The 17,517-nt window shown below is 42.8% G+C and overlaps 1 protein-coding gene across 2 annotated transcripts in view; it reads left to right on the top strand.

Moving 5' to 3' along the window:
- The window catches only part of LAMA1 (laminin subunit alpha 1), a 172,367-nt gene that overhangs the window by 141,870 nt on the left and 12,980 nt on the right, over window positions 1-17,517 (top strand). For both annotated transcript variants that reach the window (XM_075532720.1, XM_075532719.1), the window contains exons 48-56: window positions 111-235; window positions 5,607-5,757; window positions 6,916-7,060; window positions 7,535-7,676; window positions 9,476-9,590; window positions 9,791-9,961; window positions 12,791-12,942; window positions 13,358-13,543; window positions 15,350-15,485. In XM_075532720.1, coding sequence (XP_075388835.1) covers window positions 111-235; window positions 5,607-5,757; window positions 6,916-7,060; window positions 7,535-7,676; window positions 9,476-9,590; window positions 9,791-9,961; window positions 12,791-12,942; window positions 13,358-13,543; window positions 15,350-15,485 — 1,323 coding nt within the window. The remainder of the gene's footprint in view (window positions 1-110; window positions 236-5,606; window positions 5,758-6,915; window positions 7,061-7,534; window positions 7,677-9,475; window positions 9,591-9,790; window positions 9,962-12,790; window positions 12,943-13,357; window positions 13,544-15,349; window positions 15,486-17,517) is intronic.

Here is a 17,517-nt window from a genome sequence, read left to right as displayed (position 1 = left end):
CTGCCTCTGTGAGCTCTGTCGCCCAAGGAGAATTGTCATGGGCCCGAAGAGCATAATGCTCTCCACCAGATATATGTGGGTGATGTTTGTTTGTTTGTTTGTTTCCATAGAAGTCTCCTGCTGTGAAGGTCACGCACTTTAAAGGCTGCCTGGGAGATGCCTTTCTCAATGGAAACCCCATTGGCCTGTGGAGCTACGTAGAGAGAGAAGGCCTATGCCACGGTTGTTATGGAAGGTAGGGTTTCCTCATGGCGCGGCATATGCTGGCTCATTCCGTTCCTGTCAGACTGCTCTTTAGAACGTTGCATAGACCTCAAGAGACTGATGACACCCCTCACAGGCACATCTTATTGGAAGAGACACCACAGCTTATATACTGAAGGAGGCAGGAGGATCATGTTTAATTGAACCTGTGAGGCGAAATGTTATTTTTGCTGTATGTTGTACGCTTTGATCATGTATAAATTCCAGGAGCTTCAGTCACCTTCTCAAACAAACTTCTCTTTCTAAAGTCATATTTTGCACCTGTTGGGAAAACTGCTGCACATTTTCATTTTGAGCATATTTCCAAGGAGGAGATTTTCCCCCCTGGTTAATATAGTAGTACACTTCTACCTGGTATCAGCATATTTTTATGAACAATATCTTAAATTCTTAAAGGATATTATCAATTGAACCACTGATTCTAACAATTCTCCCCTAGATGTGGAAAACTATTTTTATTTAATTCGCAACTTGATTTTTCTCCCACAGCACTCTCTACTTTTCAACTGACTTTCATAATTCATTGCAATGGCTGAAAGAGCTCAGAGACAATGCTCATGGTGACATGCTTTATGGGGGAAGTGAGCAGCTCACAGGTCGTGAGAGAACTACTCAGAATGTAGTCGTTCAGTCAGGACATTCTCCGTCCTAGCTACAGGCGACCTCCTCGGGCCCTCAGCCCCTTGTCTGCCTTCGCCCCTGCTCCTGCAGTATTACAAAGTGTTGTCAGGGGTGTCAATAAATGGCTGAGAGACACAGCTGAGGGTTTCGACTGCAATAAAGATGGATAATCTCAGAAACCCACAGAAGTAGTTCTACCGTGTCCTACAGGGTCTCTCTGAGTCCGAAGGGGCTGGATGGCAGGGAGTTTGGGGTGTGTTCTAAGTAAGCACAGGCGTGTCCTTCTGTCCAGAGCCTCAGCCCACGGAAGCCCAGCTCAGACTCTGTAAACGCAGCCCCTCCAGTTAAGGGCCCAGACATGCTTCACCCCACGAGCCAGCCTTCTGCCCCAGGGCACTCCCCATTTCCTGCTGTGTAGGCGGAGCGGGCCCCTGCTTTGATTCCTGCTCAAGCCCCTGCTCCTCTGCCATCCCTCTGTTGCCGTCTCCTGGATCGTGGAAGTTCAACAAGCAGGGATCTTGGGGTCCAAAAGTTGCTCTCCTGGCTCTTCTCTCTTATTGGTAGTCAGAACCCTCCTTCCTGCTTCTGAGATGGTTCATGCTGTACTTAGCAGAATGACAGTCACTCACAGCTGAATCTCATAATCCTATCGCTATGGTCCCCACCTACCTACCCAGACCCACTAAGAAAATGAAGGTCTTTTGGCTGGAGTAACAAAGTCTGTGATTAGAAGAACCATATTCAGTAATTGACTGCACTGCACAGGATAATTCTTGCCAAAAAAAAATGGCAGTTCGTGGGCCGGGTGGCTGCTTTCTGTGATAGTCATTTAAACAAAATCGTATGCGGTTCTAAGTCCTCTGTGTGTTTGGCAGGGTAGACTAGAGAAATCAATCCATAGAAACTCATATGTGTATAAGAGAGAATGTTATATAAAGGGTAACTGTACATTAAGAAAGCATCCCAACCTAATCCAATCCAAGCTTATAAATCCGATATTAGCCCATGTGTCCGATACCAATCTATAAAATTCCTCTTTGAACTCACGAAACACATGGGTGGGGAGTCTTGTGGATCCAGTGGTGTTGTAAGCATCTCAGCACTGGCAGGGGTCTCCAGGTGGCTTCTCCTGTTCCCTGGGCACAGGGTCTATCAACCTAGTGCCATGTGCCTGGTCAGTAGAGAGTCTCTCAGAGAGTGAGTGTTGTCAGTAGGGAGTCCCCAAGGGAGTGAGCAGAGAAAGTGTTTCCCATGTCCAAGGAGGAAAAAAAACAGGAATTCCCAGAATTCTCAGGAGAAGGCCATGTCCACACAGAGGCCTCATTGGTTATATCTTGATTGACAGGCCAGACTCCACCCCTTCACTCTTAATCCTCTCAAGTCCCCACTTGACTCCAGATTATGTGACTACCACACTCTGCTAGAGATTGGTGATGTCAAGCTAGTAAGACAGCTCTGTTTCTTTAATAGCTCATCTTCCAGGAGGAAATTTGGCAAGTGGGGCAGTGGTTGGAGAAGCAGCTATGTGGGGCAGGCACTCAAGCATTGCCTTACTTGCACACTGCCTGACATGCTCGCAGGGAGGTATGGTGATTATCTGATCTTGTGAGTGGGAATTTTGAAGACTTAAGAAGTCTCACATTTTTTCCAGGCACACAAGGCTGTGGCAGAGAGAGGGCCAACTTCAGCCCAGCCAGAGGCCACACTATTAACCACTGGCTTATGGTACTTTCTGTAGCTAGAACAGAGCCATCAATGAAGTGCTATTGATCAGCAGTTTTCCGTTTGCTTTTTGCCTGTTCCATACGCAGGGTCCCTGCCTGAATTGCAGAGTGATGTGCACTTTGTGAGCATAGCACGGAGTCAGCAAGGGTAATTAATCTTCCAAGAGAGCACTTGTCAGTCATCATTTTATTTTGTTTCAGCCCTTTTCACAGCCACTCTCTCAGGCAGCCGCGACTGAGGAGAGGAGGCAGAGGCAAAGGCCCAGAGCAAGGAGATCTCTGCAGCTCTGGGTGAAGGGAGAAGTAGAAAAGGGGGAGCAAACGCAGATGGTGGAGTTTCTTGTAATTTAGCTTTTCCATTTCCTTGGGGTGGGTCCCTGGACACTAATTCTGAAACTGCAGTCCCTAAGAGCAAACTTGAGATAATAGCGCATACTTTGAAGGGCAGATGTCAAGACTTAAAGGAACATAAGAAACCTGACTTGAAGAACACCCAATAAATGGGAAGGACTATGTAAGCGCAAAGACTTACCTTTTAAAGCGCGTGCGGGCGCGCGCACACACACACACACACACACACACACATTTCATGTGCCCTCTCTCCAGCCACTCATTCTCTTCATAATGGAGATCTCTGCATGTAGTTGACTAGTAAGAGCTGAAACAGCATGAAAATGTCCCCATGTTCCAGATCCGCATGGGGCTTTATGTAGCTGATCATGTATAGCCCTCCCAGAGATACTTTGAGGCACAAGAGGTATGTAACCTTTCCAAGATACTCAAGTAACAATTATGGGATTGAGGTAGAAATTTTAGCAGTCTGAGTCTAAAGCCTGCATCCTTTACCAAATTCAACAAGGGGAAGAAGTCGTGTAATGGACTAGACTTCCGGGAAACCACCAGTTGAAGAATTAAATCATAGATTTAAAACATATGCAGAGTACGTGTCCTTTAGGTTTTACTTCCTAAAAGCAGAAAAGCAGAACGACAGGTCCCATGCACTTTGAAAGTCAGTTTCGACAGCGCGTTGCTCTTTTGTTCTTGTTGACGAAAGCAGTTCCTCTGCTTGACAATATTGCCCTGCGTTGACATGCGATGCAGACTTTGGTTTTCACTATCCATCGAGAAAGACAGACAAGTGGCGGTCTGTCTTCCTCAACAGATTTTGACTAAACTCCACATCACATGTCACAGCAGGTCAATATTGTCAAACAGTGATATTGTTTGAACACGTGGTCAGGAGGAGACCAGTCCCTGGAGAGGAACATCCTTGTTGGCAGAGTAGAGGGGTGGCAAAAAGGAAGAAGACCCTCACGGAGACGGATTGACACCCTGGCTGCTCCAGTGGGCTAGGGCACAGGACCACTTGGAGGCTGGTGCAGGCACAGGCGGCGGTTCCTTGTGTGGTGCACAGGCTGCCACGGTTCCCAGCTGACTCGATGCCACCTTCCATAGGAACAAGTTCACATGCACACCCCAAACACCCAAGTGCAAGTTTCACTTTCAAATCCTAGGACATTCTAGAGTAGTATTTTGGAATCATAATGATGATATGAACCAGATTAACTCACTTTATAAATGAATCGTGAGTCAAGCCAGCCATTTGAAGTACGTAGGTTTGCGAAAAGACTAGAACAGACTTCTTGTGGGCCATTTATTTGAGAGAACTTCAAAACATTTGTAGGGAAAAAAATCCATTTTCTTTCAAATCCATTTTCCAGAAAATTGTGAAGCCTCTTCATATTAGGTAACTCTTCCATATTTTGTTTCAGATCATGATACAGGCCTTTAAACTTTTTCTGTAGATTTTCGAGAATGTCAGGGATTTATTTTTTCCCAATTTAAACTGTCTGGTATTTTGATACATGTTTGCTTTGTAATGTAACTCCAGTCTAAATGATGTCTAAGTTAATATCTGCAGAGAGAAAAGTACATGTTAATGTAAAAAATATTCAGAAAGCAATGAGATGAAGAAAAAGATGTTGCACTACAGAAAATGAGAATGAATGATCAAGAACATCTGTCGATCAGTAGAAATGTCTCCAGCAGCGATCTGATGTGTCCGCCTGTTTCTTGGACTGCAGTGGACACTGCCAACAGCAACGTGCTTTGGCTTTTAAAGCAGCTGGGCCCTGGTCTTGCCTAACCTCAGGATGAGCCTATTTTTGAAATATCCATGTGATATTCTCTAGTCATAAGATTATGGAAATAGGTAGCAGCAGCAGCGGTACCAAAGGAGCGGTCGGCTACTGCTCCGTGTGAATTTAAGAACAAACCTCTGCACCTGAGGCTGCCCCGACCTCTTCATTAATGGGGGCTTGAGGAACGAACTCACACAGCCCATGCAATGATGCTGAATGCAGGAAGATCACATGGAAAGTCCTGTGGGTCCAATGGCAGTGGATGCATTTCAGGGCTCTGGTGGCCATAGGCATGGCTCCATGTGGCTTATCATCAGCACTGTGAAGCAGAGGGAGTGTGTCCTGCCTCCAGGGAGGAAGAGGGGAGTTCCCAGAATCCTCAAGAGGAGGCCATGTCCACACAGGCATCATTGGCTATGACCTGATTGACAGACTAGACTCCACCCCTTCCCTCATAATACACTCAAGTTTACATGAGATTATGTAATTGCCACACTACCATAAAACACTTTATTGCACTAATGACCTTATGCTTTGGAATAAAGCTAATCATATGTTTGCTTTTCCTAACTGAGGGGAAGGCAAAGACCCATGGTAGGCTTTCCTTGTGTTCTCCATGATACACGAGGGGCTCCATGATACATGATACATGAGGGGCTAAAATAGCTGTGGGAAGGTAATAGAATTTTTCCATGAACTTTTTGAAGCCCTCTTAATAAATGTTTGCTGGGAAAAATAAAAAAGATTACGGAAATAATAGCACCACCAGGACCTTGATGTGGAAAATGCAGTGACTGTATCATGTGTTCTCTTTAACTGCCTTCCTGAGCATGGTTGCATTTCTCTTGCTCTGTAGCCCCCACAAGGAAGATGCCTCATTCCACTTTGACGGAAGTGGCTACTCTGTCTTGCAGAAGAGCTTCCGGTCTACGGCGACACAAATCATCATGCTCTTCAGTACCTTTTCTCCTAACGGCCTGCTTCTCTACCTCAGTTCCAACAGCACCGTAAGTGTCTTCCTAAGACCCCCTGCCCCCAGGTGCTTACATTTAGATGGCTCTGTGGACACCGATGTCGAGGACCTGCTGCATGAGTATAGACTAGGCCATTACTATGTATGCTATGATCTCCCCATTTAAATCCTTATTGTATTAATAAAGAACCCTGGAGGTGCCGTGGCTTAGTCACTGGACTGCTAACCATAAGGTCAGTGGTTCAAAGTCACCGTCTGCACTAAGGGAGGAAGAAGAGGGTGTCAGCTTCTGTAAAAATGACAGCCTCACAAACCCTAGAGAGCATTACTCTGCTCATCATCGACACAACAGCAGTGAGTTTTATATGACTCACAATCGGTTACTCACAATCGCAGTGAGTTTTATATCAATACAAGTCCACTGAAGGAATTCTGGAAAATACAGAAGAACCTTTGGAAAATTGAAAGTAGGCAATAACCTTCTAGTCACTATTGATATAAAGAAAGCATATGTTATTAAATTTTGAATTTAAATAGTGTAAGCTTTTCTATATTCATTTGTGCCCTCAGAGACTTTATTTCAATTTTTTCTGACAGGATTTTTTTGTCCTATTTTTCCTCCATGTTGGTGATTTCTTTCTCTTACCCTTTTAGATTTCTTATTTTAGGAATTTGCCCATGTGTCCTTCTAAATGAAAGAAATATGAAGAAATTCCAGATCTCTTACTGCATTGTAGATTGTGGCAGTAATGGATATTTTTGTAGCAATAAATATAATTGTATTTTTTTTAATGTTCTAGAAAACCTTTATGAACCTTTTCACCTACATAGCCTAGACCTGGGCTCCTTAAACTTTTTCTACACGTGACCCCTTTTGCCCAAGCAATTTGCAACATGATGTAAGCACCGCCAGAAATAGCTCAGATTCATTACATGTTGGATTTTGAAGTGATTTTGGTCCCTGTATGTTCAGAGCCTTTTAATGTTGCCAAACTTTTCAAAACCCCTGCTGTCAGTTATATGACCCCTCATGAGGTCACAACTCAAAGTTTAAGAAGCGGTGTCCTAGACCTCGAGCTGTTGGGTTGTATCCAATGTCCTGGATTTGACGCTAGAGGGTAGGTCTGCTGTCCTTATTTTAAAGGGAAAAAGACACTGTGGGATAAAGGTCACTCTTTCCTCACCTTTACAGAAAGACTTTTTATCCATCGAACTGGTCCATGGCAGAGTGAAAGTCATGGTTGACCTGGGCTCAGGACCTCTTGTGCTGATTACAGAGAGACGTTATAACAATGGGAACTGGTATAAAATTGCTTTCCAGCGAAACCGAAGGCAAGGTAAGAGTGTAGAATGAATGACCAGGATGTCGCTCTCCGAAGTGGGAAGAGAAATCTTTCTAAAATCAGTACGCTAAGTCTACTTTCATTTCCTGAATGATACTCTAGTGGAAAGTCATGCTTGTCTTTGGGATACCAAGCAATGGGATTCACCTTTTGCTAGAGGAATAAGATAGTTCTACTGGCATGTATTTCCAAGTGTTTTATCTAACTACAAGACACAAACTCAAATCATGAATCAAAATCACTCAATTTTCGTGTATACATAGGCTGCTGTCATTGAGCAGTGTGTATTCTGGATTTATTGACTTTTACACGGGTAACTTTCTACTGTTTTATCAAAATCAAGAGAATAGGCTGGTCCAATTTGTAGAATGTAAAATAGCATTTCCTGGTTGCCTGACAGATTTGCTCTAAAACGCATTACAAAATGACTGGAAATGTTCCAACCTTATCCATTCTGTCGTCTTTTAGGACTTCTGACAATTGTCGATGCTTATAACACCAGTTATAAAGAAACAAAGCATGGTGACGCTCCAGGGACATCTTCTGACCTCAATCGACTAGACAAGGATCCGATTTATGTTGGTGGATTACCTAGGTCAAGAGTTGTAAGGCATGTATTTGATGGCAGATATTCAAACTACTCTAAGCCATAGGAAGTGGGCAGTAAAAGCTTCTGATATGAAGCTCACGATTATGTACATACTGACTGTATTACTAGGAGCCCTGGTTGGGGAGTGGTTACACGTTGGGCTGCTAGCCTCAAGGTCAGCTGTTTGAAACCACCAGTCGCTCCTCCAGATTAAGATGAGGCTTCTACTCCCGGAAAGAGGGACACTCTCGGAACTCACATGGACAGTTCTTCTCTGTCCTATCGGCTCACTATGAGCCCAAACCAACCCGATGGCACTGAATGAGCCTTTAGCTCATCTAAAAACTGTTACTAACTATCATATTTTCCTCTTTTCTAAATATTCTCAGAGCAGACAGTTGCTTAGGAGTGAGATCATAAATGTCCAAGTAGAATCACTCACTTCTGAGATCTTCAAATGTGTATTTGTACCAGAACCCTATCTTCACTGAGTTTCTTTGAAAAGCTGGTAAAATAACTAACTCACGATTTAACTGCTCTACCCCTAATTTGCCATCAATTTCTGACCATAGTTCATATTCATAGGTGGAGTCACTGTTGATCTTGGCAAAGAATACATTTAACCCTCAGGGTAGTTGCTCACTTGCCCAAGGTCAAGTCCTCTGACAAGACAGAGCCAGAATAGGAATTTGGTGTCTGAACCCCAATCTGAGACAGCATACCCCATGGCAGAATGAGAGTTGTTTCTGTAGCCACAAGCTGTGTCATAGTAACTTAATGACACAGAGCTGGACGTTGAAGAAAAGGACAGAGGCCCTCTCCTAGGAAAACATCCCAGAATCACAGATTTTTATTCTAGAAGAGACTTGGGCAACGTCACAGCCACCTTTTCCATTTGCAAAGAGAAAAAGAAAAAACGAGCTCCAAAAGGCTTGAGTCGGCCCCAAATCATGTAGTTGCTGGTTGCCTCTCAGCTCAAAGCATGAAGTGAGACGGAGAGGGAACCAGGTCGCTGCCCAATCCTCCTGTGATGAGCTGATGCGTGCAAATGTCACTTACACATGGAAACGAGAGTCTGCCTCTGCTCGTCAATCTGGCAACTTCTAGCAGGACAGTGTAGTAGTGAGTTGGAGACTAATAGGAAGGTTTGGGGCAATCCTAGATGCCCCAAGTGCAGTTGCTTTCTTTTAAGCCAAGTTCATGAATGTGCCATCTGGACAACAGCCAATGACGTATCCACACACTCAGTGCTAGGGAACAACACGGCCTAAACTTGCCGGGAACGGAACTGCTGCAATTTTCTCATACAGCTCACTGTTTTTCGTATAATTAGGCTGTATTGTAATGAGTGTATTTAACTTGTAGTTGCCATACCATTTTGCTCATCATCAAACATATTTTTAAATAAATAAACACATTTTATGTGTGCGTGTAAATGGGCATCTGTGTAGCCAAATTCACTAAATCTAATTCCTCTGTCTGTCTCTTCAAGTCAGTGCTGACTTTGGCTTTCTGAGACTATATCTGTCTACAGGACTAAAAAGCCCTTTCGACTGAGAAGCTACTGGTGGTTTTGAACTGCCAGCCATGGGGATCTCAGCCAATGAATAACCATTACACCACCAGGGCTCCCTTCGCTAGTCCTAAAGAAACCATATGACCTAAAGTTCTCATCATCAACATTCACCTTAGTGGCCTAGATAATTTCTGTAGAATGACACATGGAAACAAATCTTCAACATTATAGGGTTCATTGTTCATCCTCCTTTCAAAAATGAGATTAATTCCTTCCCCCCTTGTTCTCCTGTCCTTCCCTGCAGGAAAGGCCTCACCAGCAGAAGCTATGTAGGCTGTATCAAAAACTTGGAGCTATCTAGATCAACTTTTGATTTAGTCAGAAATTCCTATGGTGTGAGAAAAGGCTGTGTGCTGGAGGTATGAAACCATTTATTAAGAATCAAAGGAGTTTCTATAAATGCCCATTACTTTATCAACTTAATACCATAACCTAGTAGACACCGGTGGGGGTGGAGTCAAAGGGATACGAGTACATCAGGCAGTAACACCGCTACGGCAGACTCAATCATATCCACATGGAAGCTGACGGCTCTTTTTGTCTCCTCTCTGATCATCAGCCTATCCGAAGTGTTAGCTTCTTGAAAGGTGGCTATGTTGAGTTGCCACCCAAGTCTTTGTTACCAGAATCAGAATTGTTGGCAACTTTTGCCACCACCAACAGCAGTGGACTCATCCTGGCTGGCTTTGGCGAAGATGTGGGAAAGCAGAGCCGATGGCAGGCGCATGTGGTAAGTAGCTGGCCAGCCACTGATGGGAAAGGGGGAAATCTCCTTAGTCATGATGGCAGTCACACGGATGTCCCTGGTGGTTCCAGAGATGTACTTTTATTGAGTCAAAGTTGTTGTGGATGAACTGCTTTCCCTGTTACATCAGTGAATCTCTGTGTTACATAATGCAACTTCCTTGTCTAGAGACAGAAAAAAAGAGATTTTTTTCTCTCCCTCTAATTTTTTTTTTTATAAACCGCATTTGGGTATTATTGCTCAGTTCTTCTGTATTTTACACCTATTGCTTTTCCTCCTGAAGTTAAAACAACAAGCCCTTGGAGTCTTCAGAGATTTTTTGTATACTATTTCACGAAATAGGATTTAAAAATTTTTTTATCTTATTAGGGGCTCTTACAGCTCTTATCACAATCCATACATATATCCATTTTGTCAACCACATCTGTATATATGTTGTCCTCGTCTTTTTCAAAATATTTTCTTTCTACTTGAGCCTCTGGCATCAGCTCCTCATCTCCCCCCCCCCCCAGCTTCCCCATGCCCCCTTGATAATTTATAAATTCTTTTTTTTCCATGTTACATTTCATCCACTTTTATGCTGTCTATCCCCCTGGAATGGGGGCCATACGTTGATCATTGTGATCAGTTCCTCCTTCCTCCACCCGCACCACCACCCTTACCCTCCTAGTATCACTACCCCCCCTTATTGGTCCTGAGGGGTTCATCTGTTCTGGATTCCCTGTGTAGCAAGCTTCTATCTGTCCAAGTATACATGTTCTGGTCTGGCCAGATTTGTAAGATAGATTGGGATCTTGGTAGTGTGGAGGGAAGAAGCATTAAAGAACTAGAGAAAGATTGTGTATTTCATCGGTGCTATACTGCACCCTAACTGGGTCTTCTTTATATTGTGGCCATTCTGACAGGGGGTATCCGGTTGACTACAGTCATATTTCACTTACATATTTTCATCTCGCTAACTTTCATCCAGTTGGTAGCATGCATTGAGATTTCATTTCTCTTCCTGCCTGAATAATAGGTCCTTTATCCATTTGTTCTGTGATGGAGTCACCTTTTGATGACTGTAAACAGCTTCTCTGTTCATCATGTTTCTAGAAACATTATAGCACAGATATTTTTGAATCTTTATTTTCAATTATTTGGGGTTTTTTTCGTGAGTGAAATGATTGAGTAATGTGGCACTATTGGGTAAACATGGGAACCCTCACTGCAAGGTTGGTGGTTCAAACACACCAGCCACTCCATAACAGAGAGACGAGGTTATCTGCTCCTGCAGAGCAAAGGGTCGATATGAGTCAGAAAGGACTCAGTGACAGTGGGATGTGTATGTACTTTTAATTATTTGTTTGTTTGGGTCTATGGCAATTCTTTGAGTACTGACTTCTTGAGAAACTGCCAAATTCTTTCCTCTACCAGTCTCAATACCCACCCCTTTCAAGGCAACTCTGACTCATAATAACCCTTCGTAGCGTTTTTGACACTGGTAAATCTTGATGGGAACAGAGAGCCTCATATTTCTCTCTCAGGCTGATTGGTGGGTTTGAGCTACCAACTGTGCGGTTAGTATCCCAAGGCCAACCCATGGCACCTCCAGGGTTTCTTCATTTCCATACAAACAAACTTACTGCCATCCAGGTGATTCCAGCACAGCAGCCCAGTATGGCAGAGTAGAACACCCCTGTGGAACTCCAAGTCTGTGAATCTTAAGAGAAGAAGAAAGCCTTATATGTCTCCTCTGGAGAAGCTAGTAGTTTTGAGCTGCTGACCTTGTGGTTAGCAGCCCAGCATGTAACCCACTACGTGACCATCAACAACAAAAAAATGATACCATCCAGTGCTGGCAGCATCACAAATTGGTACACCTTTTGTGTTGGACAGGGTTCTCTAGAGAGACAAACCAGATTGCTAGTAACTATATATAAATATATTTATAAAGATAGATATATAGCACAAGAAATGAACCGTTAAATTATATACACATAGATAATACAAGAAATTAACAGTTAAATTATAAATTATAAAGCAGTGAGACACTAGCAGTCCTTTAAGTCTTGAGAGCTACCAGTCCCTTTTCTGTAGAGAGAGCTGGGCTATATATATACACCCAGGCAGCAAACACCAACGCAGGTCACCAACTGTCACCAACTGTCGGTCCCCAGCTCCAGAGATGAACATTCCAATCGAGTGGTCTTAAAGGGACCTTAACTTACAGTGACGCAGTCAACAGGCCAGGCGTCCCACAGGTAGTGTACCCCTTTAAATTGAGGCACAGAGCTAGCAAGGCGAGGCTCACCTAGCCATTTATCTCTCCGCCCTTCAATTAATCCTACTTGTGTTTATCGGCCAGGCTGGCACAATAAACTATCGCACCTTTTTTTTTGTAATCTGGCAAGCACTTTTAGAAATCTTAAAAAAAAAATAAAAACATATTATAAGCAAAAATTTAAATGTTCATTGTGTGCTTAAAAATTAGAAACAACCTAATTTTCAACATTAAAAGCAACATAGATAAATGAATTACATGGTATTGACTTGTTGGAATGTAATATAGCAGTAAATAATAAATTTTAAAACTGTCTAGAAATTGAAATCTTTTATGTGGTTACTGATGGTAGCAGGATTCGAATTACATAAACAGATTAGAAAGTAATATGCAAAACTTAAAATAACTGAACTGCGTGACAGGATTCTTCGGGAATTGCTTATATGGTATGAATATTCCCACAGTATCTTTATATATGATGGTATTGATTTCCCTAAATCATATAGTAATGCATTTCCTATCGGAAATTCTCTAATATGAAACCTCCCCAGCCCTTCTTTGCCATCATGCTGATTGACGGCCACATGGAAGTGCATGTTAATTTGGAGGATGGACCAAGCATAAGAAGAGCACTCCTGATTTCTCCCCGGGGCACTTTCAGTGACGGACAAGAACACTCCATTTCCCTGATTAGGAGCAGAAGGTACTGTGCATGGCAAGGCCTGGGAACATTAGGGACCTACATACTGTTGGCAGGGAAATAACTTGAATAATTACTATAACATTTGTAACATTCAAAGGTTTTCATTAGCAGCCAAAGTTTCCATAGTTTCAAAATAGTTCTAGAACCTTTCTTACAGCACCGCCTTGGAAGTCAATTCATCTGTTTTTAATTTTTGTAGAGTTTTTGTAATTGAGTTGCTTTCACCTGTCCTTTTCTGGGATCTACCATAAAACATCTTTACATTGGGTAATTCTGTGATGATGCACAGTTTATCTCGGAATACTGTCCCTCACAACTGTATGTCACGTGTGTTCATGAGCTGTATAGTATAATATATTATAGTATAATAATGTATATTATATAGTATAATGAACACTTTCCTTTGACCTTTTAGGGTGATCACTGTCCAGCTGGATGAGACCAGTCCTGTAGATATAAGGTTGGGCACATTAACAGAAAGGAGGACATTAAACATATCCAGCCTGTACATTGGAGGCATTCCAGAGAGTAAAACGGCCTCTTTGCTCAAGATGAGACAGTCCTTCCACGGCTGCATCAGAAACCTGGTATTTAACATGGAGTAAGTTTAACTGTGTGCTAAGCATGTTTTTATAATTTTTTTATCTTATAATGGTGTGAACTACTAACCTAAAATCTTATTTTGCTACTTGAAAGTGTCTAAAAATTCTGCAAGTTCCTGTATAACAACAAGTGAACTACATTTTCCATCGTGAAAGTTCCATCAAGTAAATTTTATTAGATTAGAATGATGACTGATACACACATGCACATGCACACATATACGTGGATACATAAAGTCATTACACAGAAGTCCAACAAGCTTGTGAATAAATATCAGAGGTTATATATATATATAATATATATATAACAGATATCACAACATTCCATAGTTCAATCATATCCAGCAGTATTGTACAATTGCTACCACAATCAGCGACAAAATATTTTCTTTTCCTTTGAACTTCTTGATATCAGCTCCCCTTTATCCCTGCCCTCCCCCACCCTATACCCAGGACCCCTTGTTTTTCTTTTTTTCCCTATAGTGTTTTCCCCCATATCTTACACTATTCTGCGTATCCATTCACACAGAATCCTATTGTTTGAACCCATCGAGGGGGTTATACAGTCATCAAGGGTATTTTCACAAACACTTGAAAGAATGTCGAGATTGTGTGAGGCAAGTCACTTATATTTTGAGCTCATTAAATTGAGTAAGAAAAATGAATGCATTTGAATGATGGTGTTGGCAAAGAATACTGAAAGTGCCATGGACTGCCCAAAGAGCAAGGACTCTGTCTTAGAAGTACAGCCAGAATGCTTCTTAGGAGCAAGGGTGGGGAAATTTCATCTCACATACATTGTACTTGTTTTCAGGAAAGACCAGTCTCTAGAAAAGTGCAGCATGCTGGGGGGAAAGGAGACTGAGTGACACCGTGGCGGAAACCAGGTGCACATAAGCCACAATGCCGCGGATGGCCTGGAACTGGGCAGTGTTTCGCCCAGTTGTACATGGGATGACTACGGGTTGGAACTGACTCAATGCCACTAACAACCACAATATTATTGCGGCCACAGAGTGCCTTCTAACTAGAGGACTCATGTTCAACTCTATCAAATGCAGTGCCGTCAACGTGATTATGACTCAGATGTCCATATAGGACAGGGTATAACTGCTCCTGTGGGATTTCCACGACTGTAGATATGGAAGGAGACGGCCATATATTCCTACTGGGTATCAGGTGGTGAGCTCAAATCAACAACTCTTTGGTTGTCCCTGAGTGCTCTAACCATTGTGTGACCAAAGCTCTTTGTAGAGGGCTTAGCATACAATATGTATCCTGTTGTGATTTATAAGCTTCCCTTTGGTATTGTTCAGAAGTGGGTCACCAGGGCCTGGTCTTAGTCTAGAAATCCCATTGAAACCTGTCAATTATGAGTGACACCTCTGAAATACCAATGACATATCTTCTAGTATCCTAGCAACGTGTAAGCAGCTGTAGTACAGCAACCTGACAGACACACAACCCATGTGATTGAGTTGATTCCCACTCTACCGGACAGAATAGAACCACCCCCACAGGGTTTCCAAGACCATACATCTGAATGGAAGCATTGTGCCCCACCTCCTCCCATGGAGTGGGTGATGAGTTCCAATTGCTGATCTTTCAGTTAGAAGCCCAAGGCTTATCCCCCGTGCCACTAGGGATCCTTTGACCTGATGATGGATGGGCGATGATCAATTATGATAAAATTCATAACATTGGCAACATGTTAATGATTTTAACTGTTCAGTTGTAAATGACATTAGTTCATGTCTTGGTTCATAATAACTGGACTTAGAATATACTTTCTTGTTTGTTTCTAGACTTCTAGACTTTACTAGTGCAGTTGGCTATGAACAGGTGGACTTAGACACCTGCATGCTTTCAGAATCAGCCAACCGGGCTCCTCAAGGAGAAGACATCGAACGTCTACCAGAACCGCAACCTCTACCCAGTCCAGTAAGTAAGGTCTTTCCTTGTATCATCCAACTCCAAGCAGCAAAAAGGAACCCGGGCCAGATGAAATTGCAACGAGGATCTAGTAACCAAAGGTTTGGAGATTCTGGCAGGGCCAACTGGAGTTACTCAGTCCTGGGTGGTGTCAACACAGAGCCTGAGAGTCCAGGCTGCTCAGAGGGATCTGGGTCACAGAGAGGGTCACTGGATTATCAGGTTGGAACCCAGAGAAGATAGGCACAGCTAGAGCGGTCACCTGAAAAGGGAAAACTCCAGAACACTGTGCTATTGAGTTGATTCCAGCACGTAGGGACCCTGCCTAGGGCTTCTGACACAGAAAATCTCCATGGAAGCAGACAGCTTTCCCTTTCGCCCAAGGATTGGCCGGGGACTGAAACTTCCAACCTTGCAGTCAACAGCGCAACTCTGAACCCACTTCACTACCACAGCTCCTTGAGAGGAACTGGAGAGAGGGAGTAATACTCTAGTTTCTTCCCTCCACCTTCGGGCAGTCTCCCACCCAAGCTTCTCCTGCACAGACCCGAGATTGTGGCTAGTTTCAAGCAAGCTTGGAAAATGTGCTCACTCATCCCCCTCTAATGAAAAAGTCACTGACCCAGGAAAAGGCAGAGAGTGGTTCTCTGAGAAAATTAAAACATGAGGCACTTCCGGGTGAAGGTTTTAACCATGACTTGGTTGCCATTCAACCAGATTTTGGGTGGAGTTTCTATTAGGACTCCCTCTTGCACTAGATTCACTGTGGGAACACAAGAATAAGTACTTCGGATGAAAGGGGATCAACAGTTTTGTGGAAAATGGAACAAAAAGATAAGGAGATTTTCCTCAAAAATATTGAAGCCCTTCACATAAGAGTCCATACATGTTATTGGGTCCTTTTTTTTTTTTTTAAAGAAAGGTTTGATTCATATAGGAAGCACTAGTTTTAACCAAACATTTTCTTAAGATAGCAGTTTGGTGCGTATAGTTGAGAGTATACACCGAAGAATATGTGGCACTTCCGCAGTTTCGACATGTACAATTAAGTGACATTGATAACAGTCTTCAAATTGTACAAGCATTCTCATTCTCCGCATTCATATGGTTCTTCCCCATTAACGAACACTCACCGTCCCGTGCCTAGTCATGCTGGTGGTCGTCCACTTGATGCTGTATGGACACATCTCTGAAGAAGGCAGGTATTCTCTACTCTCTCACAGCCACCCAGTTGGTGCCAACTCATCGCACCTCTGGAGGGCAGGGCAGAACTGCTCCTGTGAGTTTCCAAGACTGTAATTGTTTACGGGAATAGAAAATCCTGTCTCTCTCCCGAGGAGCGACTAGTGATTTCAAACTGCTGACTTCAGGACCTCAGCTCAACGTTTCACCACAAGACTACCAGGGCCAGTTCGAACTAAGCTAATTTGGTTAGTTTTAAGAAGAAATCAAGGGATATTTTTTATTTAAGGCTTAATGATTATCTCACGGTAATGATCTTAGGGATTCATTCAGACTATATGGCTCCAGAAAGTCTGGATTCCATGAGAATTTGAAATTTTGTTCTGCATTTATTCCCCCTTTTGATCAGTATTTTCCCACAGAATCTTTATTCAGTAGATCGGTCATGATAGCCAAGCCCCATTGAGTTCTTCGAGTGTTTAGGGCAAATATATTTACAAAAGTGACCCCAAAAGAGAAGAGAGTAGCTCCTGAGGCTGCTATGTACAACCCAGATGCTTTGTAAGATTCTGATTCATGGTTTCCTTCAGCAGCCAGTTAATTAGCCGAAAACCGTGTTCAGTGATTCTGTTCTACTTCCTTATTTCCTGCAGTGTCAGGGGTTTTAAAACCTTGCAAGTTTTAAAAGCTGATTATGACAGATGTAGTTAGGTCAAATCTAACACTCTATCAGGTGATCTCTTTTTGACCCATTTAAAAATTGTTCTAGTTTTAATATTCTCTGCTTTCTTTTTGATTGGGTTTTCCTCTATTTTATGTTGTTATTGTCATTTGGGGGTAAGTTTTCTATATATGAAAT

Source organism: Tenrec ecaudatus, chromosome 15, assembly GCF_050624435.1.
Source record: "Tenrec ecaudatus isolate mTenEca1 chromosome 15, mTenEca1.hap1, whole genome shotgun sequence".
Lineage (NCBI taxonomy): Eukaryota > Metazoa > Chordata > Mammalia > Afrosoricida > Tenrecidae > Tenrec > Tenrec ecaudatus.
Note: the sequence above shows the minus strand (reverse complement) of the source record. Positions and strands in the feature narration are given on the sequence as shown.